At 47.6% G+C, this 23,576-nt stretch overlaps 1 protein-coding gene across 1 annotated transcript in view; it reads left to right on the forward strand.

Moving 5' to 3' along the window:
- The window catches only part of SEL1L3 (SEL1L family member 3), a 115,430-nt gene that overhangs the window by 60,804 nt on the left and 31,050 nt on the right, over window positions 1-23,576 (forward strand). Inside the window, exons 12-15 of the mRNA XM_084799704.1 lie at window positions 8,913-9,032; window positions 11,651-11,791; window positions 19,318-19,380; window positions 22,073-22,249. Of these exons, the coding sequence (XP_084655830.1) occupies window positions 8,913-9,032; window positions 11,651-11,791; window positions 19,318-19,380; window positions 22,073-22,249 (501 nt within the window). The remainder of the gene's footprint in view (window positions 1-8,912; window positions 9,033-11,650; window positions 11,792-19,317; window positions 19,381-22,072; window positions 22,250-23,576) is intronic.

The following is a 23,576-nucleotide window of genomic DNA, read 5'->3' on the forward strand; positions in this document are numbered from 1 at the left end:
ACGGACCTTACTACTCACTGCTCCCAGGTGGTTGATGCTTTAAGACAATGTCATGGCACTCTAAGGGCTACCCAAGCGGGGGCTAGCGCCAGCCCCCCTACTTCTTGCGGGCTCCCCACTCTTGCTGACTCACTGGATAAAGAAATCAGAGGCTCACATCTGCCAAAAGAGCGCAGTGTGTTAGATTGGGCTCGCTCATGGCTCGCTTCCGGACTTCTTTTGAGGGTGAGAATAAAAAGCTGCCAGTGAAGGTGTCCGTGTGAAAATAGCAGGAAAGCATCCTCGATGGCACAGGCCTAGGCATGTGGTGGGGTGGGTGGTGGGTGGGGTGGGGGTAAGGGAGGAGGTGGGGGGGTGGGGGCTGCTTGGCTTCAGGGTCACAGAGGAGTGTAAGATGTTCACGTTGATAATGCAACTAGTTTGCTTTGAGGGCTCAGATCCCCGCCCCCCGCCCCCCGCCCCCACCTCCATAAAGGGCCAGCTGGTGAGTATCTCAAGTTTTGACTGTGTGGTGGTTTTTTTTTTTTTCACCTGCTGATCTCTGCCAGGAAAATGTGGAAACAAATGGGGTATCTGGGTCTGTGTAGCCACAGATAGTATGACGCTCCATGGCAGGATTTGTCTGTGATCTATGCCATGAACTTTCCTCTTCCCTGCCTGCCCTGCTGGGCAGGTATGCCTGCCAGCCAGGTTTGAATTGTTGAATCTCAGGCTTAGTAACTAACTGGGAACTACAGTGCCCTAGGCTTGAGGCAGAAACCCACAGTGCAGAAAATGGTGTTTGATACTTAGAAATAGATGGTTTCTGAGAATAAAATTAAAATTAAAAAAAAAAAAATCCCTACGGTAGCCACTCTACTGTTGTGAAATAAGCCTCTCAGAGAGATAAACCTTCAGTGAATGTTAAACTTGACAGAGTGGGCCTAAGGAGGTAGCTCAGCTGGCACGTCACTTGTTTAGCATGTATGAGGTCCCATCTGCAGCACTGCGTGAAACCACGTATCGTGGTATGTGCCTGTAATCTCAGCACCCCAGAAGAGGAGGCAGGAGGACCAGGAATCCAAGACCATCTTTGGCTATGTAGCAAGTTCAAAACCAGCTCTGGATTTGTGAGATCCTGTCCCAAGAAGGGAGGGGAAGGAGGAGGAGGAGGAAGAGGAGGAGAAGGAGGAAAAGGAGGAAAAGGAGGAGGAAAAGGACAGAAGTCAATTTAAAAAAAAAAGTCTGTCTCAGGTCTCAGGCAGACATGGTGGTGCACGCCTTTAATTCCAGCGCTTGGGAGGCAGAGGCAAACGGATCAGATCGCTGTGAGTCAGAGGCCAGCCTGGTCTACAAAGTGAGTCCAGGACAGCTAAGATAACACAGAAAAAACCTGTCTCAAAAAACTAAGGGGGAAAAAAAAGTCTGTCTCTATAGAGACCTTCTAATTCCTTTAGATGACATCAGTTTTTTTCAAATAAACTTGCAACACGCCTGTCACTTATAGCTGACTTTTCTCTCTGTGTATATAAATGATTTGCAAATTTTGACTTCAGCTTGACAGCAATTAATTAATCTTTTTGTTAAAAAAAAAAAACCACTGCCCTGCAAAAAAACATTTTTACAAAATCAAGTTGTAAAATAAGGTTGCCTTTACCTTTCCAGCAAGCCCAAACATGCTCACAGCCTCCTGCATGTATGGATCACACATTTAAGACTTCAAATTCAACATCAATTAGCAGCGGGAAGCTTTATGTTGCTGACAAGCTCCTTTTCTTTTGAAGATTTGGCATGTGAAATGTTATGATTACGAAAGAAAATGTTTAATTGGTCTGAACCGGAGGAGATGAACAGAAAAGATGTGTCTTGGCTGAAAGGCCGTATGATTAGGCATCATGGATAGGAATTATACACTTAGAGGAGCTGTGTCGTCACTCATTTTCTTAAGAATTCATAATTAATGGCTTCTTGAGGATGGAAGCAGGTGTCATGCGTTCATTTAAAAGTCCTTTTGTTGAGGTATCTATTAATTCACCAGCGTAATGTAGCAAACACGGCGCTCTGAAGCCAGACCTCTAATTAGCGAACGAGGGGTCTGTCAGTGGCGCCTTTCTTTCTTCATTCTCGCTGCATCCTCGCTTCTGTGATGCACGCCATCTCATCTTCTTTATCAGGATTCTCACTCTGCTTCCCACTTGTGACTGAGCGGGACTTTGCTGCCGGTAAAGCTGGAAGGGACAGCCAGCTTTCCCTCTGTTCTGTGGCTTAAGTTGTAAATGAAATCTTTAGATCTCTCCCTCTCGCTCCCTCCCTCCCTCCCTCCCTCCCACCCTTCCTCTCTCTCCCCTCTCTCTCTCTCTCTCTCTCTCTCTCTCTCTCTCTCTCTCTCTCCCTCCCTCCCTCTTTTCTTCTCTCCCTCCCTCCCTCCCTTTTCTCTTCTCTCTTCTCTCCTCTCTCTCTCCCTCCCTCCCTCCCTCCCCCCTCCCCCTGCTTGGTCACAGCTTTCCTTTCCCCCCTGAGGCATGAAGGACTTCGGTCACATCCTGGCCCACACTGCCTTTGCATATTGATGGGCCTCAATTGTTTTCCTCCACCTACCAACTTTCTTGCTTCTCATTCATGTCGGTATCTCTCTTCCTCTGCTGCTCATGCCTCCCCAGAGGACATCAATGGTTATGCTAAGAAATGGGGGTGGCCTTGACCCCTCAATCCTACCTAATAACCACCCCAGGTTCTCTTCCCCACCCCATCTCCATCACTGCCATCACTACCTAACGTCACCCTTCCTCATCTGTGGTCCCCCCACCCCGAGCTGCTGCCACAACACCTCTTAGGTGCAGGATTGTGTTCCCCTAAATCAAAGGTTGATGTCCTGACCCCTCAGTGGGCTCCGGAATATGGCCACACAGGACAGAAGGTAATATGTGTGTGGGTACTGCTGCTTACTTTCTGCCTGAGCGGTCACGCTTTCAGATGCAACCAAGCAGAGACTGAAAACATTCCAAAAGAGACAAGGTGCCTGCCCTCAGTATGCACTGACCTTGCCTCTTTTCTCCATTCCCCAAGAAATGCAGCATAATAGCCACCTGTGTGGTAGCTACCTTATATTAAGTATTCTAAGTAATCTAGCTGTGACTTAGAGCGTGGAGGAGGGGCTGGGGCTGGGGGACAGTGGGCAAGCGCATTTGACGCATGCTTGAGGCTCTGGCTTCACAATTATCATATCACATTAGATAAGAGACTAGAGTCAAGTTGCTTATAGCAGTCCTGAAACCAATCTCTGGGATAACGAGGTGTGTGTGTGTGTGTGTGTGTGTGTGTGTGTTTGTTTATTTGTATATGCATGAGTATGTCCATTTGTGAACAATGCACATGTGTGTATGTGATATGGTATGTGTGCGTTTATGTGTACATGAATGTATATGAACATGTACACACATGTGTGCATGTATGTATGTGTGTGTCGTGGGATGTGTGTGAATGTTTGAGTGCATGTGCATGTGTTTGTATATTAGGAGCCCTGCTCTTGCTTATAATGTGTAGTCAGAGTTAAGAACCTCAGGACCCAGATCTACTACAGGGCATATAAGGCTTTTTTTTTTTTGAGTCAGTTCTTTATTTAGATAGACACATAATTGGATGCACTTATCAGACATGGTGCAATATTCAATACATACAATGTAATGGTGACAGTTGGGAAATTGGCATGACTTCACTTCAAAGTAATATCACTGCTGTGTGTTGATATTATTCAAAATCCTCTCTACTATTTTTTTCTTCATTCCTTCCTCCCTCCCTCCTTCCTTTCCTTCCTTCCTCTCTTTCTTTTTTCCAAGACAGGGTTTCTCTGTGTTGCCTTGGCTGTCCTGGACTCGCTTTGTAGACCAAGCTGACCTTGAACCACAGAGATCCATCTGCCTCTGCCTCCCTGGGTGCTGGGATTATAGGCGTGTGCCACCGTGCCTGGCTTCTACTACTTCTTTTTAAATATTGGAGCCATTGTTCCTCTACTGTAGGACATAGAACATTAGTTGTGATTCCTTCTATGGCAAGTTAACAATGGAAGAAGGGGGCTGCCCCTGACTCTTCTGCCCATTTGTGGGACTCTTTTCCTCCTACTGGCTTGCCTTGTCTAGCCTTGACGTGCCTGCTCTTATTGTAGCTTGTTATGCAGTGTTTGTTTGGTGTCTCTGGGAAGCCTGCTCTTTTCTGAAGGGGAGCAGGGTGGGTGGATCTGGGGGAGTGGGGAGGTTGGGGGCAGAAGCTGGGGGAGGGGAGGGAGGGGAAAATACGGTCAGGATGTAGTGCATTTGAGAAGCATATAAGACATTTCTCATTGGCACTCCCTCCCTCTGCTCACCCCAGCTCTTGGCAGCCCTACCTTGGCCACACCACACTGTTTCATCCTGGCCGTGTCCAGTCTCCTTGTCTGGCTTGCTCTTTCCTCCCCCAACAATTTCCTTTGGAGCCTTCCTACTGTCCCATATGCTCAGTCACAGCATCCTCTCGGGCCTTGCTGGAGCTCCCACATAGCACCAGGTCACACATTGGCCCCACCCCCACCCCCTGACTGTAGAACTGGCTCCTTCAACAGACTGAGCTTCCAGGGTGAGGACCCTGGCAGCATCTAGCTATGAGCATCTATGGAATCTTGCTTTCTTCTCTCTACCGCTGTAGTCAATGCTTTCCCATCGTCACTATTAAAACAAAAATGTTCCATTTTACCTGAGAACTGCACCCTTGAAAACTGGGAGCCAGCAGTACAAACGGCTGGAACTAAGCAAAGGTTAGCAGGTGTGTGTTGCCTAGGACCCTAGCCCAGGCTCTCTTTCTCCCTGGCTCTCTGGGGCTGCCTGTGTGGCCGCCCATAGGTCCTCAGAAGGCTGCATTTCTAGAGAAATGCGGGGCTGTTGAGGCTGTCCAGCGGCAGCGCAGCCAGCCAGCCGCCAGCCTGTCCCGAGGGCTGCCTTTCTCCGTTTCTTCCTCTCGCGCTTTCTTTCCCCTTTCTCATTCTGTTTTCCCTTCCTTTCTCCTTTTTCTATCTCTGCTTTTCATTTTCTCCCCTCTCCCCCCTCTCTCTACCCCCCTCCACCCCGCCTTCTTGGCCCTCCCCTCTCTGGCCTTTCCTGAAACCAGTGACAGCAGCCTTTTAACAGGAACAGCACCCTTGGCAGCCTGCAGACCGGGCAGAGGGAAAGGAGGTGAAGCTCTTCCCGGGGACAATGTGGCGCCTTTCTCTGGCGCTTGCTCTAGGGGTCTGAGGATGGCAGTTTCCAGACACTGGTCCTCCTGGGACTTGGCAGCAGGCTTTAACCCTGTGATATAAGATATGCACTTCTGGGCTGCTCATTCTGAGGACACTGATTTATGAAAAGAGCAGCTAAAGAACGTTCCAGAAACCTTGGGATTTCTCAGAATGGTCCAGCATAACATCCCTGGCTCTGCACACCTGCTTTACCCCCACCATGGCTATTTTTCTCTACCCCACCCCTTCTCTGACCACAACATGCTGTTTGAATGAATGAGCAACTTGGAGCTGCCCCCTTAAGGTCATTCTGTCTTTTATTTTTAAGATTTATTTATTATATATATATATGAGTGCTCTATCTGGATGTACACTTGCATGTCAGAAGAGAGTATCAGATCATATTATAGATAGTTGTGAGCCACCATCTGGTTGCTGGGAATTGAACTCAGGACCTCTGGAATCGCAGACAGTGCTCTTAACCACTGAGCCATCACTCCAGCCCAGGTCATTCTGTCTTTAAATGTTTTACAGGCCGTCTCCTTCCACAGAAGGCACAGGTACCTCGTGCGATATTAGCTGCCACTTTGGAGACTCCAGAATCAGGAGAGGCATCCCTTCCCTGCCTGGATGCAGCACATAGTGTGGCTGGTCAGATTTGGTTGGCTCACGTCCAGTCTGTCTACACTAGGGGTGAAGCCTTGGGTCATTTTTGCCTCAGTTTCTCACTCCTACATGGGCACCATGACTGTCAGCCTCTCACACTGTTGTTATAGTATGCATCAGTTCATCCACGGGCTGAACAGAGCTCAGCACATGATGTGAGCCCTCAAAAAAAATTATCTGGCCTTTATACATACTCTCCAAATTGTATTCCTTCTTCTTTTTCCTTTCTCATGTAGGCCAGCGTAGCGTGAAACTCACTATCTAGGATGGCCTTGAATTTCTGGTCCTCCTGCTTCTATCGCCCCAAGGCTGGGACTCTAGGTATTCATAGTTTGTATATAGATTATAGATATGCAAAGAGCCATACAGACCTGTAGGCCTGTGGGGTCAGTATATTATTTCCATCTTATAGAAGAGGGCCTGCTCACCTAAAGTCACCCAGAAAACGAGTAGCAGATTACAGACTTCAGCCTAGATCTTGCTCTTTGTACGGCAGAAAATAATGGCTCACATCTTGAGTGCTTTGGAGGTGGGTGGTGCTATACTAAGACCCACCCACCACCCACCCCCGTAGCAGAAAAGCAGTACCATCTAAATAAAGTAACTGGCCCAAGGCTCTCATTTAGTTAGTAGTGGGTGAGTCAGAACCAGCACCGGGGTTGGGGATTTTATCTCAGTGGTAGAGCACTAGCCTAGCAAGCACAAGGCCCTGGGTTCGATCCTCAGCTCTGGGAGAAAAAAAAAAAAAAAAAAAAAAAAAGACAGAACCAGAATTCCCAGTGTCACAGAGAGAAAAGGCCATGGTCCAGATCATTTCCTCTAGCTTCGAAGCCCAGTGGCAGAGCACACGCAAGAGTGCAAGGGCCGTGAAGTGAAGCAAGGAGCACATTTGTTCTTTTCTCACAGTTATAGGCGGTTGCTCAGGCCCCCAGTGCCCCAACCTCACAGAAACATGATCTCAGCTGACAAGACCCACTGACAGTGCCCACAGAGAGAGCCCACTGTGTTTGGGAGGGAAGGGGACATTGAAACAGTCCACCGTATGTTTCTTCCCAGATGCACCTCTCCTTCAAGGGAGACTAAGGGTCAGGTGTGAGTGTGAGCCAGCCTGGACTGGACTCCTACATTTGAAGAGCTGATGATAAGATCTCCAGCATTTTAGTTAACTTCCGTGGCCTTCAGCATCCCCCTGTGTGAAGTGGGGGTGTGGATCATGACTGTCTCATCAGATTACCAGGTGTGCGTGTCCATTGGGGTGAAGAGTGGGGCAGTGCCCGGCACTATACTCACGAGCATCGCTGATTTGCCATCACTGCCAACGTCATAGAGACCCAAGAAGCTGTGTATCTAGTCTTTCTTTCAAGTCTCATGACAGGGAGGAGAAAACAAAAAACAACAAAAATCAAAACACCATAATTCTCCAGGTGAACATAAAACTGAGACTTTTTTTTTAATGGTTTTTTGAGACAGGGTTTCTCTGTGTAGCCTTGGCTGTCCTGGACTCACTTTTAGACCAGGCTGGCCTCGAACTCACAGAGATCCATCTGCCTCTGCCTCCCCGAGGGCTGGGATTAAAGGTGTGCCCTACCGCAGCCAGCATCTTAACTAAGGCAGGCCAAGCTTTTGCCCAAACCCGTGAGGCCTCACCTAACCTGCTTGGTTGGGCATGTAGAGTCCATCTCTCTGCCAGACTGACTCTCTCCCAGCTGAGGCTGCAGGGTCTTCCCAGTAGAGGGCAACATGGAGGCAGTGGAGGATCTTTGAAGTCCTCACCAGCCTGGCTTTCAGGGCAGAACACTGTGAGCTGGAGTTCATGTTTTTTTTTTTTCACTTTAGGAGCCTCCAATTGTTACTTTGTAAACTGAGGGGGGGGGGGCGGGGTGGTGGTGGTGGTGGTGTAGTTTTAGTCACAGCTTTGTTACAGGGACGAAGTGAAGGCACTCTGCTACCATAGTTGATTTCAGTAAAAGGAAGAAGCCGTCGTTATTGTTTGCGTGTTGAACTTGGCAGGGATGGGTTGGGCTGGGGCCTGAGCCCTGCAGGACTCCTTCATCCTTGTCCTCTAATGCTCCTGAAAGGGACCCTGAACCCACACACAGTCCCAGCACAGGAGGCAGCTGAGAGACGGTCTAAGAAATGGAGCTACAGACCAGAATCTGTGACTGAATAATTTTCTCAACGAACAAAGGTGGTCAGCAGGGAAATCAGGCCTGGCTCCCCATTTCTCCCACCTGCCTGTGGCGTGGCAGAGCATGGAACGCTTTGCTCCGGGCCCCCCACCCCCTCACCCCATGGCTTGCTACACAGACGCCATCATGCAGAAGAGCAGTCCACAAAACAATGGGAGTCGGTTTCTAATACAGGGCCAAAGCATATCCACTGGGGTGGATCTTATTTTCTTCAAAGAAGTCAAATATCAGACAGGTTGTGTGCAAATTCAAATTACCCTGTGACCTTTCCCTCCGGTGTCCTCTTTATAGTATATGGAACATCCCATCTCACATTCTTAAGAGTTTAGCATGGTCGGCATTTTTTCAGGGTCGATTTCTAAATTGAGGGCTAGTTAACAGAAGAAAGCCAAAGCTGAGCCTGCAAAATAAACATGTTTAGATATGTCCGCTAATGATGCTTCGGTAAAGATTAAGGTCCTAGTTAGAAAATGTCAGTTTACCCTTTTTTTGGGGGGGGGAGGTGCTCTCAGGAATAGGAACTGGCTCGGAGATCCCTGACACCAGGCAGACGTTTGAACAAGCTTGAATAGTGAAATGGGAGTGAGTGGGGGGAAAAAAATCCTGGCTTTCCTACACACTGGGAACAAACATCAATGCAGACATGCACCGTGTGCTACATTCGTTTAAAAATAACTCGTTCCCGTGACCATATAGTCACGCCTAAGATTTAAATTATTCATTTGGGTTTTGCTTGAATAATTGCTGGTTTGAAGATATTATGTCTGTGCGTGCCCGTGGCATTTGGGTGTTTACTCCTCTCCCTCCCTCCTCCGCTCTCCCTTTCTATTTAGGCATATGTCGAAACTATTAGGCTCAAAGATGATGAGATACTCAAAGTCCAAACCAAGGAAGACGGTGATGTCTTTATGTGGCTGAAACACGAAGCAACCCGCGGTAACGCAGCGGCACAGGTACGCATGAGCTCGTCTCGGAGAATCTGTCAGTCATTTCAGATGAGGTTTTGCTTCGGTAACAAAAACCTCCCCGCCCCCAGTGGCTTAAAACAGTGCTGCTATGTATCTTCTGCTTGCAGTCATGGAGTCTCATGGAGCTTGCAGCCTTGGAACCCAAGTGGAGGAGGCTTCTCCACATACTTCCAACATCACTGGCAGGGCCACATCTGATGCTAGCAGACAACACTTCTGCTCATAAGGGTCCCGAGTCATTGCTAATGTGAACTACCCAGAGCATATAACGAGGGCATTCTTTTGTTCAAGAGTCTGGGGTACATCCCTCCCACGCAGCCAGAAAGAGAGGCTAGCGCAATAGCCATATCCTTAAAGACTTCTGTTGGTGTATCTATTAGATTAAAAACAAGAAGCTTCTTGTGTGTAAAAGAAATGAGACGGCTGTGTATTCAGCCAGGAGAACAGTAACCATTTACAGAGTGTCAAGTCAGAAGGATTGGCCTTGTCTCCTGAACATCTTATGTCTTTGAGTAGTTTTAGGAGTGTGATTTACAGCTGATGAAAAGCCCTCGGCTGCCGCTTGCTGAGGCTACCTTCGCCAGAAGCCTTTCCTCCCCCTACCTCATCTCCCCACCCCGCCTCTAAGGAGAGGTTTAGCAGTTGATGAATGCTCCTAGGGAGCACTAAAGTCTGGGGAGGAGCCTCCAGCACTGCTGAGTAGTGGAGAGAGCAGAGGTGGGAAAGAAATGGGACAAGAGTCAGGGGCACAGACAGATCATCCTACTGAGGGCACAGGTCTCCAGGTGCTCCCCAGAGATCTCCCTGGCATTTTAGCAGATGCCTTCTTTACTGGACATTGACCATATGGGCATGGGCTCAGAAGAAGTAAAGACAGTCAGGGACCCACACAGGGCCACATGGTTAACAAAGGCGGCCCTGCCTCCATTCTTGGGCTTGCAAACTTGTTCTGCTGTCCTTTCAGCAGGAAGCAGTGTAGTTCTAGAAATGCCATTGGGGTGGCTGGGAGAGCTCATGCTAATCTTCCTGACAGTGAACACTTCTTCCCTTCAGCAAAGCTATAGGCATAAGCTTCTGGCAACTTTTGAGAGTGCTAGGTGAAGCAGTGTGTGTGTGTGTGTGTGTGTGTGTGTGTGTGTGTGTCTTTAAGTATGCATGAGTGAGGGTGAGTGCACGCATTTATGTGTATGAGTATGTGTGTTTCTGTGTGTGTGTGTGTAAGTGTGTGTGTTTGTGGGCACACTTGCACATGCAAGTGTGTAAGTACACAGTACCAGAACCAGAACTGGCTGGACTATGATGGAAGTTGCCTAGTAATTTCAAAGCCTGGTCCGCAGACTGTCCTCTCACCCCTGAAGCACCCCCTCCCTTCGGAGGCATTGCCTGCCCATTCAGTCAGCAGTCAGCAGTCAGCAAGGAGGTCTGTCTTAGGACATTTCTCATGGTGCTGATCTCCTGTCCACACTCCTGTCTCTGTGGTTAGATCCACCATGAGACTAAGGCTGGGAGCTGTCAGGAGGCAAGGACACACATGTGGGTTGTAGTTTGTATTTATGCAAATGCACCTTCAGGCTCCTTCCCCCCTACCCCCACCCCGTCCCTGTTTTAAAATACTGTGTTTAATTCTTTATTTTCAACCTAAACATGTTAAATATTATTATTAGCATATATTAATTAGTATTTAATATGGGTTTCATTATGATATTTTCACATACATGCATAATGTATTTCAATTTCATTTCTCCTCCATCCTCCCACTAATCGCTTTCCTCTTCCCAGCTGGCCCCTTTCTATGTTTGTAAGAGAGAGAGAGAGAAAGGGAAGGTAGGAGGGGTGGGGTGGGGCAGACGCATTGAGTTTTATGAGGGTTGTTTACAGGAGGATGGGCACCACATCTCTCTATCCCTCATCAGCTGTTACCGTAAGGAAGGGTGGGGACCCACGAACCTCTCCCCCTCATGGGCCCGTTCTTATACAGATCATGTGCAGGTCATCACAGCTGCTGTGAATGCAGGAGTGACAGATGCAGTGAGCGGGCAAGAGCAGCAGCTCAGCAGTTAAGAACACTTAACTGCTCTTGCAGAGACTCAGGCTCAGTTCCCGGAACACATGTGGTGCTTGGGTACACACACACGCCCATAACAATGATAACCTTTAAAAAAGAAATAAATAAATAAGTAAAAGGAGTGCACAGGGGCCTGGCAGTATGGCTCAGTGGTTAAGGGTCCTTGCCACCAAGCTTGATGCCTAGCTTATCTGAATTCTAGCCACATAGTGGAAAGAAAGAAGCAATGCCTGAAGGTTCTCCTCGGACCTATGAGGGCATGTGTGAACACCCCGCATCCCACCCCACTCCACCCCCACACACGCCAGTGTAACAGCCATGCCATGCCTGGAAGTCAGCATTCCACACCTTTCCCCCACTGCTTCCTCTGCCTCTTGCACTCTCTCTGCCCCTCTTCCAAGCCATTCCCTGGGCCTTTGAGGGTGCATACAGATGCCCCATTATAGATGGCCATACGACCTAGAGCATCTTACACTAGGTTTACCCTCCCACTCCTAACTCAGGAAACTCACTACTCTTTGTCACTATTGTCTTTAAGCAACGATTGGCTCAGATGCTGTTCTGGGGACAGCAAGGGGTGGCCAAGAACCCTGAGGCTGCCATCGAGTGGTACGCTAAGGGGGCCCTGGAGACCGAGGATCCTGCGCTGATATATGACTACGCCATCGTGTTATTCAAGGTACGAATCACTTAGCATGGGACTAAAATTGCTCTAGTCTGACAATAGAAATCCTGAGACATGTCCTGTGGGCGTGCAGGCAAACAGGGAGTCTCAGAACAAGCCGCTGTCACCTGTGATGGAGAGGGACACCTCCGGAAAGGAAGAGTCGGAAGTACTTCCCTGCGTGCAGTTTTAATTGACAGCCTTACAGTTGACACCTGGCTTCTCTGTATGTCAGTGACATTCCGAAGGAGGAACCCATATTTCATGGCTTGGTATATGGCCACCAGCCCCACAGGGCTACACGTTTGTCACTAGTTCAACAGAGCATGTTTAGGCCAGATCCCAACAGTCTCAATGATGGGGGGGGGGGGGAATGAAACAGTTGCAAGCTTGAGGAGGAAGGGCGGGGAAGCGTCCATGTGGATACCTTTGAAGATTATGGGATGGTGCTCATGATCATGGATTGAATGAAGCGATGCTCGGAGGGCTTTGAGAACTGTAACCTCTGTGTGCCTTTTACAAGACAGTCATGGTGCTTACTGATGAATGGAGCCCCTGTTCCCCGTGTCACACAAACTAGCACATTGAATCCTTACAGATGTTATGTATCATGTTAGTGTCCCATATAGAGCAACAGAAGCACAGAGAGGTTCTGTAAAAACAGTCACGCAGCTGGTGCGTTTTGCACCCAGAACAGGGATCCAGGCAGGGTAGTGTTGTGGTTAATTTAAAAGGTATGGCCTAATAAATACTTATTATTAGGCAGTAGTTATGATGGCAGTATTATCCAACCCGCTTTTACAATCAATAAAAACATGGACACCTGGTGTATTCTAGAATAAGCCTTTGCCTGTGGCAAGGCAGATATCACCTCCTAAGCTATCTTTACCTCTTGGCCCCATCTCATTCCATCGGTTTCTGATCATTTCTTTTTGTGCCACCTCCCATCCATAATCCCCAAACGCTTGCTAAGGTTGTTCATTTTGCCATCTCTTTCCATGAGGAACTTCAGAGTTCTTCTTCTGGGCCCACTTGGCTCTTTTCTTATTCCATGGCAGATCTCTCCTCCTTCCTCCTTCCTCCTTCCTCCTCTTCTATCCAGTAAGTCTCTCTCTGTGTCTCTGTGTCTGTCTGTCTGTCTGTCTGTCTGTCTGTCGCCTCTCTCTCTCTCTCTCTCTCTCTCTCTCTCTCTCTCTCTCTCTTTTAAGATCCTCCCTATCTTCAAATGCCCTCAAACTTTAGCCACATCTAGCCTGTTTCCCTGACCAGGTGTGTCAGCTTTTTTTTTTTTTTTGGTCAAACAGGAATATATTTTTTAGACAAGGTTACATAGCAATATTTGGGACATCTTAAAAGACAGCAAGCAGTAATTAGCATCAAAATACATCAGTCCAACCTCCAACAGGATGGCTTTATAATCTGTGGTCAGTATGCCAGATGCAGATGTATACAATCGCTAATCTTAGAAAAGCCTCCCATCCAAGCATGAATCAGACCTGACCCTACTTAGTTTTCAAGATTATACTAGAACTGGGGCGCTCAGTGTGGTGGTATGGCTGCAGATCTAGGCTTAGAAAGGGGGGGGACGCTTTGGTAAGGAAATCCCTGGACCTTACTTATTATGCCCATGCCCCCAGATGAATGTCGTCAAGTAACCACATGTCACCTGTGTGCCTGGCGGGGCCTGTCTCCAGATCCACAGCTGTGGCCACTCACTCCCTGACAACTGGAACCATTGCTACAGCTGAATCCTCTAAACCCCACTGAAGCCTAGAGGCCTAATGGTTGTTATGGTTTCCAAATGGAGGCCTTAGACCTTCTCTTTCCAGGCACCAAATCAACAGAAATGATTTGAATCTTCTCCATATGCCAGTGTGTTTATCTAATACACATCCATTCTGGGCTGGCCGCAGGCCAGCCTCTGTGCTCAGTGGAGGGACATACGGAGGCATGAGTCACATCCCTGGCCTCAGAAGGCTCGTAGACTGGAGGGGAAGACAGAGCACAGAGACAGTGGAGAGGAGATATGTCTGTCCACCAGAGTTGGGGACTGGCGTCCATGAAAAGTCCAGAGAAGGAGGAGGCAGGAGGCAGGCATTGTTTCTGTCCACCAGGATCTGGTGGTGTAGAATGGGACATCTGTGACAGTGGGGTGACATGTTTCCTCAGGTCTCATTTCCCTGATCTTAAATCTGTTTTTATTTTCCCAGTGCTGTTGAGTTCTGGCTAACTTATCTCTGGGAAAGGACCCAGGAAGCTTTTATCAGCATCTCAGGGAAGAGCGATGCCTCTGTCAAGGGGCTCTTTTTAAGTATAGTCCACATAGAAGGCGCTCCATGGAAATCAGCATTCCTGGGCATTCTGGGTGTAAAGATCACGATGTACACTGGCTATTTAGGGCGTCCAATATATCACATGCAAAGATGATGCCAGAGTGAGGGTTATGGCTTGTCCAAGGCAGTCAAGTGTATCTCATCTTGGATTCGTCTGACTGTGAAGTTTGACTTTGACTCGATGTTTGTCCTCTGTCAATGTGTTCAGAGACTGTTCACCAAGCACACACTCTGCCAGTGTTTGGCTTTGTGCTCCCCCTCCCCCGTTGTTGTTGTTGTTGTTGTTGTTGTTGTTGTTGTTGTTGTTTGAGACAGAATTTCTCTGTGTGGTCCTACCTGTCCTGAACTTGATTTGTAGACCAGGCTGGCCTCGAACTCACAGAGATCCACCTGCCTCTGCCTCCCAAGTACTGGGATTACAGGCGTGCACCACCATGCCCGGCTTTGGCATTGGTCTCCTTTAAGACCTTCTGGTACTGCTCAGATTAGCACATGGTGCAGGCTTTGTGCAAGAAGTTATGTGATTGAGCTGGCAAGAATACTAGATTAAGTAGCAAGGATACTGGGAACATTTCTACCCTGGAGACTGGAATGCCCAGGTTCAGCAGTGTGCCGCGGTTCTGTGAGCCTTTGCATAGAGCGTCTCTCTGGCCTGTTTTTATTCCTTCAAAACAAATAAACAGAAATAAAATGAGGAAGATGAGCCTTGCGTGTAGCTGCTGTTTGCTACTTTGTAGGTTCTTCTTTCTTCCACCCCTCTCCGTCCTTTTTCTTCTACCCTTTCATCCCCCAACACTAGATAAGAGAGAAGAAAGGACACAGAAGAAAAAGACCCCTGGATAAAGTCAGGGGTCGGAAAGGGGACGACATTATCGTTAGACTACCTCCTGCTGATGAGGGACGTAGAGCTCTTTGGGGCAAGTTTGGTCTTCGTTGTCAGGGTCTCTATTTCACCTTATTGTTGTTTCCTCTTTACACACGACTACTTAACAAAGCAAGACCAACATCGACCAACAACCCACCCTGTTTCTCGGGGCCTTAGCGTTTATATATCCTCTGAAAAGTCTCCAGAATTCCCAACATCACACAGTTGCAGAAACTCTCTGCAGCTGGCAAAATCACGCCTCTGCTACAGCAGGAGGCAAATCATAGTCAGCTGCTGCAAAGTAGGCCCGCATGGGATTAAAAAGAAAGCAGATTCTTACAATATTGCTGTGTTTTCTAAAGAAACCACAGTTCTAAAATTGTCTCTGCACTTGCGTGTTCTACTAGGTTTAGATGTTCCCGTTATCTGACTGTTTGTGATTCTTGTCGGGGTTTCCAATCTGATTTTTCCAAGTGTCCTTCTGTGTTTTCATTTCTCTTCTGACACTAATTAAATAAAGTAATGACATTGTCTTAGTTAGGGTTTCTGTTGCTGTGATGAAACACCCTGACTAAAAAGCAAGTTGGGGAGGAAAGAGCTTTTTTTGTTTGTTTGTTTGCCCTTCCATATTACTGTTTAGCATCGGAGGAAGTCAGGACAGGAACTCAAACAGGGCAGAAACACGTTGGCAGGAGCCATGGAGGGGATTTCCCCTTGTGGCTTGCTCAGCCTGCTTTCTTATAGAAGCCAGGGCCACCAGGCCAGGGATGGAACCACCCACAGTGAGGTGGGCCCTCCCCTAACAACCACTAATTAATAAAATGCCTTACAGGCTTGCCTACAGACTGACCTCACTGGAAGCATTTTTTAAATTTTATTTATTTATTCACATTATGTCCTGATTATAGTCCTCCCTCTCCTCCCAGCCCCCCACTTCTCACACCACTCCCCCAGTTCTTCCCTTTCCTTCTCCTCAGAGAATGTGTCATGGCCCACATGACACATTAAGTTACTGCAGGAGGAAGCATTTTTTTAAATTGAGGTTTCCTCCTCTCAGATGACTTTAGCATGTATCAAGTTGACATAAAACTATCCACACAATTGACCCCTTGTCAACATGACACACAAACACATCATATTAAACCACAACCTTTCCTTTCTTATTCATCCCCCAAGTCTCACATTAATGAGTGTGTTTGTGTGTGTGTGTGTGTGTGTGTGTGTGTGTGTGTGTGTGTGTAAATTAAAAGTCTTACAGTCGTGACAAGTTCTAATATATTAAAAGTTCAGTTCTTTAAAAATAGCCAATCTCTTTTAAAATCCAAAGTCTTTTAAAATTCAAAGTCTCTCAACTGTGAGGTCTTGTAAAAACCAAAAATAAATTAAATACTTTCTTCAAGAGAGAAGAACCGGGACATAGTCACAATCCGACCAAAGCAAAACCGAACCCTAGCCATGTAAATAACTCAGTGTCCATTATCTGGAATTTAATCATGATCTTCTGAGCTCCTCCAAAAGGCTTGAGTCATTTCTCCTCCTCTGCCCTCTGCAGCACCCACAGTTTGTCTTCTAGGCTCTGGCTGGCTCCACTCCACTGATGATGCTGCCCTTGGTGGTTGATCATGGTACTGGCGTCTCCAAAATACTGGAGTTTTCTGTTGCAGCTGGACTGCAGCTTCTCCAGTAGCCTGTAGGGGGCTTTCTTCCTGGTGCCAAGCCTCAACTACTTTGCAAGACACCTTTAATCCTGGACCATCAATTGCTACTGAGGCTGCACCTTCATCAGTGACCTCCCCTGGCCTCTCACAGTGCCAAGCCTCAGCTGCTCTCCATGACCCCTTCATGCCTTCAAAACCAGTACCTCCTGGGTGACTCTTATATTAACCAATTTTGGCTGCCAGCATGAGGTACAACCTTTGGCCGCCCCTGGAACACAGCTTCTGTGTGCTGACTCTGAGGAAACACTTCCCATAAGATTTTATCTCAACGGTGCTGGTGTCTTCTAATCACCGCTAATTTCTCAGCTCCAGCTGACCAGCACTGAACAGCCCAACACATCAAAGGTCTTACTTTAGTAGTTCTGGCATCTTGTTAATCAGAGCTGATTCTTCAGCCCCAGCTAACCAGACCACAGAATCTTAATTCAAAGTAACAAATGGCCCTGACGGACTCTTTAAACGTCCCTCCGAAGCTTCACAAGCCAGGCCTCCATCTTTTGCCCTCCTCTCAGCATTCTTAATCTTCCAAGCTCCCACAGAACAGAGCATTGAAAACCCAATGGATTTTCTCCCATAAAGTTCCAAAGTCCTCTCACAGTCCTCCCCCAAAACAACATGGTCAGTCTGTCACAGCAGCATCCCACTCCTGGTCCCAACTTGCCTTAGTTAGGGTTTTTACTCTTGCGAGGAAACAGCGTGACTAAAAGCAAGTCAGGGAAGAAAGGGCTCATTTGGCTTACACGTCTATGTTACTGTTCATCACTGGAGGAATTTATGGTAGGAGCTCAGAGCGGAAACATGGAGGCAGGAGGAAATGTAGAAGCCGTGGAGGGGTGCTGCTTACCGACTTGCTCCTCATGGCTTGCTCAGTCTGCTTTCTTCTAGAACAAGGACCACAAGCTCATGAATGGCACCACCCACAATGGGCTGGGCCTTCCCCCATTGATGACTAATTAAGATAATGCCTTATAGCCAGTTCTTATGGAGATGCTTTCTTTTCCTTTCTTCTTTTCCTCTTCTTTCTTTCTTTCTTTTTTTCTTTCTTTCTTTCTTTTGTTTTGTTTTTTTCAAGACAGGGTTTCTCTGTGTAGTCTTGGCTGTCCTGGACTCACTTTGTAGACCAGGCTGCACTTGAACTCACAGCCATCCACCTGCCTCTGCCTCCCAAGTGCTGGGATTAAAAACATGTGCCACCATGCCTGGCCTGGGGCATTTTCTTAATTGAGGTTCCTTCCTCTTGGATGACTTTAGGTTGTGTCAAGTTGACATAAAACTATCCAGCACAGGCATACTTCTGAAAAATATTTTCATTCTATTCTTTGCTTCTGTATTATTAAATAGGTAAGTTAAGGTCCAGTAGAAACTTGGATAGAATTTAACCTTTAGTTTGATTCCCATTTTTATTGGAGATCCTGAAAAACATAGAGCTAATCATCAATGTGTCTTTCTTATACCACGCAGGAAGTTAGGAGTCATTATGTTTTCTTAGAATAGAACCAAAATACACACTAGAGAGTATAGTTTGACAGTCAGAGGCTTAGTCTGCTGGCTTGGGTTCAAATCCTGCCTCCCGTTCTCACTTATCACAGGATTCTGGGAAGTCAGGGGAGGATGGAAATGTCCGTGCATCCCTTGCATGATCACATGATGTGTTGATCACCACCTTTAGATCTTAGAGAGCAAACTAAGCAGAGCAGATAGTGATATTCACACAAAGAAAGCCCTCTCTATGGTCATATCATGTGACCCCATGCATCTTGACAAGTTGAGGAGGATCCCCTGGGGAACCGGGGGAGTTAAAGTGGCCCATGACTATGCATAAATTTGGAGCAACAGGGACTTTTAGTTGGCTCCCCTCCTACTATCAGACTTGTATCAAGACCTCAGGAACCCTTTCCCTCCCCACTCTTGGACCCACCCATTTCCCCCCAAATAGACCTCTTGACCCTTTAGCTAGCTCTTTTTTGCAACAAGAGCTCCAAAGTCCATTTGCTAGAAGGAAACGTGTTAGCTTCTGTCACTTGCCTCGGAGGCAAGCGGCTGGTTTCCCAGGGTCCTGTCTCCTATCTTCTTTTCATCATACTTTCTCACTGTCTCAGAAGCCACAGTGTCATACCCAGGGGACCCAAGCCCATAAATTTTGACTGTTCAACACAGATAACTTGTCTTATCTGGGTGGCAGATTAGAAAATCCCAAAGGATGGGGTGACCAGATCCATCCAACCTGCCTCATGGCTCGCCCTGCCCCCCCCACCCTCAGCATGTATGGAGTGACAGGAGCACAGCTCATACCATGATCAGTGGGGATTCCTATCCCTGATGAACTGGGAAGTTAAGGTTTCTTTGTGATCCACAAACATGAGCAAGAGGATGATGATTATGATGATGATGATGATGATGATGATGATGATGATGATGACGACGACGACGACAACAATACTATCTTGCAAATACTCCTGTGCCTAGCAGGGATTAAGATTCTTTTTTGTTTGTTTATGTTTTTGTTTTTGTTTTATTTTTTTAAGGTTCTGGGGCTCATTTTATTGAATACTGGTATCTTGGTGTGATGCTTGTGAGGATTTGGGTTTATTTTTCTCATAATCATTGATGTTTGTCAACGTTTAGGGTCAAGGAGTTAAAAAGAACCGACGGCTTGCCTTAGAGCTCATGAAGAAAGCTGCTTCCAAGGTAACCCATGCATACTGTGGCAGAGATAGGGGGTGGGGGTGGGGCAGGGGAGCAGCTCCCAGTACACCCATGCTCTCAGAAAGCTGTGAGAAAATAGCCAGCTTTCTTCCACAAAGCTGAGGTGAAAGTGAGGTGGGGAGGGGTCTCCAGCGCAGCGAATAGTCATTTTTAAGTTGTAACACACACATAATCTTGCCACAATGAGGACAGCACCATTCAAAGGCTCAAAGCACCTTCCCGCTGCCAATAGAATCCGGGATGATTTTGTTTAAAGGCTAAAATTATAATCATGAGCTGCCCTGATAACAAACAATGGGGATCCTTGAATTGAATGAGAGGAAAGGCCATTGAATTAGGAAAGCCAAAGCCTAATTTCCTGGACCGTTAACCCCCTTCTGACCAATTCCCACTTGCTTCTTGTGCTTTGCTGAGGGGCTGCTTACAAAGGTCACCACCACCAAGGTCAGAGCTTTATGAATTATTTTGCCTTCATCACTATTTATATTTCATTAGTATCTCCAGTCAGCTGCTATCAATAGAATCCTGAAGAATGGAGGCCACAGTATTGCTTGAAAGAAGACACACGCAGGAGCATGCTTGTGTGTGTATACTTATAAGTATAAATGCATGCACACTAGTCCTCACACACTGTATACAGATACGCACATGAATAGATTCACCGAAGCCACTCTCTAGCTCTCTTTGGCCCCTGGCTAGTCCTTTGTTTTTCAGGCTTCTTAAAGTAAACATGCTAATTTTTCTCCCTTATTCCGTTTTTTTGCGGGGAGCTCAGAGCAGGGAGCTGTAGCAGGGAGCAGGAAGTTAAAGCAGGGAGTGAGAAGGCCTCTCTATGTAGGTGCTAACAGAGCACACGGTCCTCCTCCCTGTCGTGTGTATACCTGCTACTGACCTAACACAGGGATGCATGGAAACAGAAAGGCAGCTCAGTGGTGGTCACTAAGTATGCTGTGTCCAGAGCATCCTCAAGTGGGGCTGTGTGAGGGTTGTCAGGGTAGATGTGAAATTTGCATCTCTTTAGCCTCCCCCCTGCAAGGGGTGAATTCCCATTCAGCCTGCTTTATTTCATATTACAAAGCAGTTTCCTAGAGTCTCTGTGTCCTCAATGGCTCTGTGGTTCTCAGGCTCTCATTCAGCAAGGACTCACTAAGGGCTGTGAGTGACTTTACAGAGAATGTAGGGGAAGGTTGCCTATAACTAGGTTATTGGAATTAGAAGGCACAGAGAGGGCAGATCTGTTGCTCCAGCTAAGTGGATGTCTAGGATGAGAGCTGAGTACTAAGCAATGTGACAGGATTTCTTCTTCTGGGCTGCTGAACTGAACTCGGTGCAATTCCCAGAGAAGCCCTCGCTTTCAGCTCGTGACAGGCCCATCTGAATCAGGCTGTGTCCACTCCAAGTAAGCAATGGAAAGGCATTCAGGTGCCCCTTGACCATGGGCCTGTCCCAAAAAAAGCCTGTCACCATTTTATAGGCTGCCTTAGTCTATTACTTCTTTAGACAGAGTCTGCAGTACTCGCAGAGAGATTACCTTGTCTCAGGCTCAAAAGGAGCTTCTGTGGATGCTATGATGCTGACTATGCTCAAGTGGTACTCTTAGTCTGGGTATGTTGGAGGCCTGTAGGTGTGACTCTCCACCTTAAGGGTACATGGTTTTGTTTTTGTTTTTGTTTTTTTTTGCACCTGCATTCAGAGTGGAGTTTTCATTCGTTTCATTCATGCCACTTGCTTAAGTGTCTATCCTGTGCTGGGGATTGAAAACCAAGATGCCAGTCCCTCCCTGATGAAAGGGGAGGCTAAAATGATATGCTTCCACAATGACACTCTGTCCTTACAAGTCCACAGACAGAAGGGCATTGTTGGCCCGCCCCCCGCCCCCACCCCCCCCACCCCCGTTGTATGCACACAGCTGTGTTCTGGCAAGGCAAAAGGCTCTCTTGGGATTATTCTTGCCCTGAGAGACATGGTCTGAGCATCTATGAGAGTAGGACAGAGTTCCTGATGAAATGCACTCAGTAAGAACAAGGATACTAGAAGACACTAGACATAAACAGGCCCCTCCCTGGAGCTGACATTGCCAGCTCAGTTTTGAGATGTTCCCTCTCCAACCTTCCCTGTTGCTATGGGCCCTATCACAGCCCAGATCCCATCAGAACCTGGGACGCCAACTCATCTCAAAGCACCAGAGCTGTGCAAGTAGACTGTCACAGCTGCTGCTCTCGGAGGCTTGTTGGTGTTTAGGGCAGAGGAGTCAACAGATGGGCAGGCGGGTCACCTAGAAACCATCCCTGCCAGGGCGGGATTCAAGCTCAAACGTCCTCCGCAGCCCGGTTCTCATGAAACTGAAGGGCTGGGGAAATGCCCTTCATGAGGAGAGGCATTTGCAGGGGTGTTACATAAGAGCCCACAGGCATTGAGTGATGATTTGGGGACCAGCGTCACTATTGAGCTGGAAGGCAGAATACCCAGTAGCAGCCGCACAGAATCCACCTGGGAAGTCTCTTAGGCAGGCTCGCGCTGTCTAGCAGTTAGCTTTTCTTTAGTGCCATCTGCCCCTCGAAAAAGAGAAAGGGAAGACTCTGGAAAAATGCTGCCACAGCAACTGCTTCCAGATGTCTTTAGAATCCATTAAAATAAATAATAATAACAATTTCCCTCTTGTTCTAAAATGCAGGGCTTGCATCAGGCCGTCAACGGCCTAGGATGGTATTATCACAAATTCAGGAAAAATTACGCCAAAGCAGCAAAGTACTGGTTAAAAGCAGAAGAAATGGGGAACCCAGATGCCTCTTACAACCTTGGGGTCCTGTATTTGGATGGAATTTTCCCAGGAGTCCCTGGAAGGAATCTGGTGAGTAAAGGGACCTGAGGCAGCTCTACACCCAAGTGCTTGTGGGAGGCACACTGAGTGACCAGCCAGGACTAGGCAGGCACTGTGGGGTGAGAGGGGTGTAAGAATACTACCTGAGATAACATATGTGTTGGCACTCAGGGGTCTCTGGGTCTAGTGAAGAAGGCATGATGGCTGGCCTTGAAAAAAAGATGCCTTTAGCCACAGTGGGAGGTGATCCAAGCATCGTCAGGGAGCAGAAGCAAGGAAGGCCAGAGCAGCTACAAAGTCTTTGTGGAGGAGGAAGGGTTGAGTAGAGGACATGATGGAAATGGTCCACCGTGGGAGATGGAGAGACAGTTGCAGAGAATGTTCTTGTAAGGAGCAGAAAGGGACATGTGCTGATAGAGATGCCAGAGAGTGCAACCAAAGTCACAAAGCCAAGAGAAGAGGCCGTGTTTGGTGTTTATTGGGCTCTTCCCCAAGTGTCAAGCACTTTAGGGGTACAGATGCCTGCATCCTAGCCTCTGAAGCATCAGCTCTGACTGTGTCCATCTTGTAGAATAGGCTGCCAGATCTCAGAGTCACTAGAGCCATATAGTTAGTTTGAACTGGGACCTGGTCCCTGGTGTCTTGTAGGAACCTTCTCTTTTCATGGTCACACTGCTGATGGGAATCAGAACCCAGAACTGTGACACATAGCCCGCCTCTGCCGGATGCACTTAAAGGCTCTGGGGGCACAGCCCTGAGCACAGCAGACCCTGCCCTGATGAGAGAGACAGACAAAGAGGCTGTGACTAAAGGAGATTGAGGGATGCTGTTTTAGAAGGGGGATTATGAAAGCCTTCTCTGGTTAGATGACATTGTAAAGGCTTCTAAAGGGATCTTATGGATATATAAGAGAACACTCCAGAAAGAGGCAAAGGTCACAGTAAGTTAAGATCCCTGCCCCCCTCCAGAAGGATGCAGGCTTAGCATGCTAGAGGACCAACAGGAAGGCTAAGAGAGGGAAAGAGTGGAACAACTGGGAGATGAGGTCAAGACGGTCTCTGACCTGGCCCTGGTGAGACTTTTGTGCTGAGGGAGATAGGAAATCACCAATAATAGTCTTGAAGTAGGGGCCTACTTGAGCGATGGAGGTTATGCTTTCAAATGAACCCTCCTGGTTCTTTAGTAACTCTAACTAAGGAGGAGACAAGGACAGGACAGGAGGTTGAGCCCGCATCTACATGAGATGGTACATTGAAAAGCCAGGGCTATACATGATCAGCTACCAAAGATATGTCAAAGGTTAGTCGAGGAAACGGGATTTGCTGATGGGTTGGGTTGGGGATAGGAGAATGGCGAG

The sequence above is a fragment of the Acomys minous genome (genome assembly GCF_964271855.1).
Source record: "Acomys minous genome assembly, chromosome: 10".
In the NCBI taxonomy this organism is placed as follows: Eukaryota; Metazoa; Chordata; class Mammalia; order Rodentia; family Muridae; genus Acomys; species Acomys minous.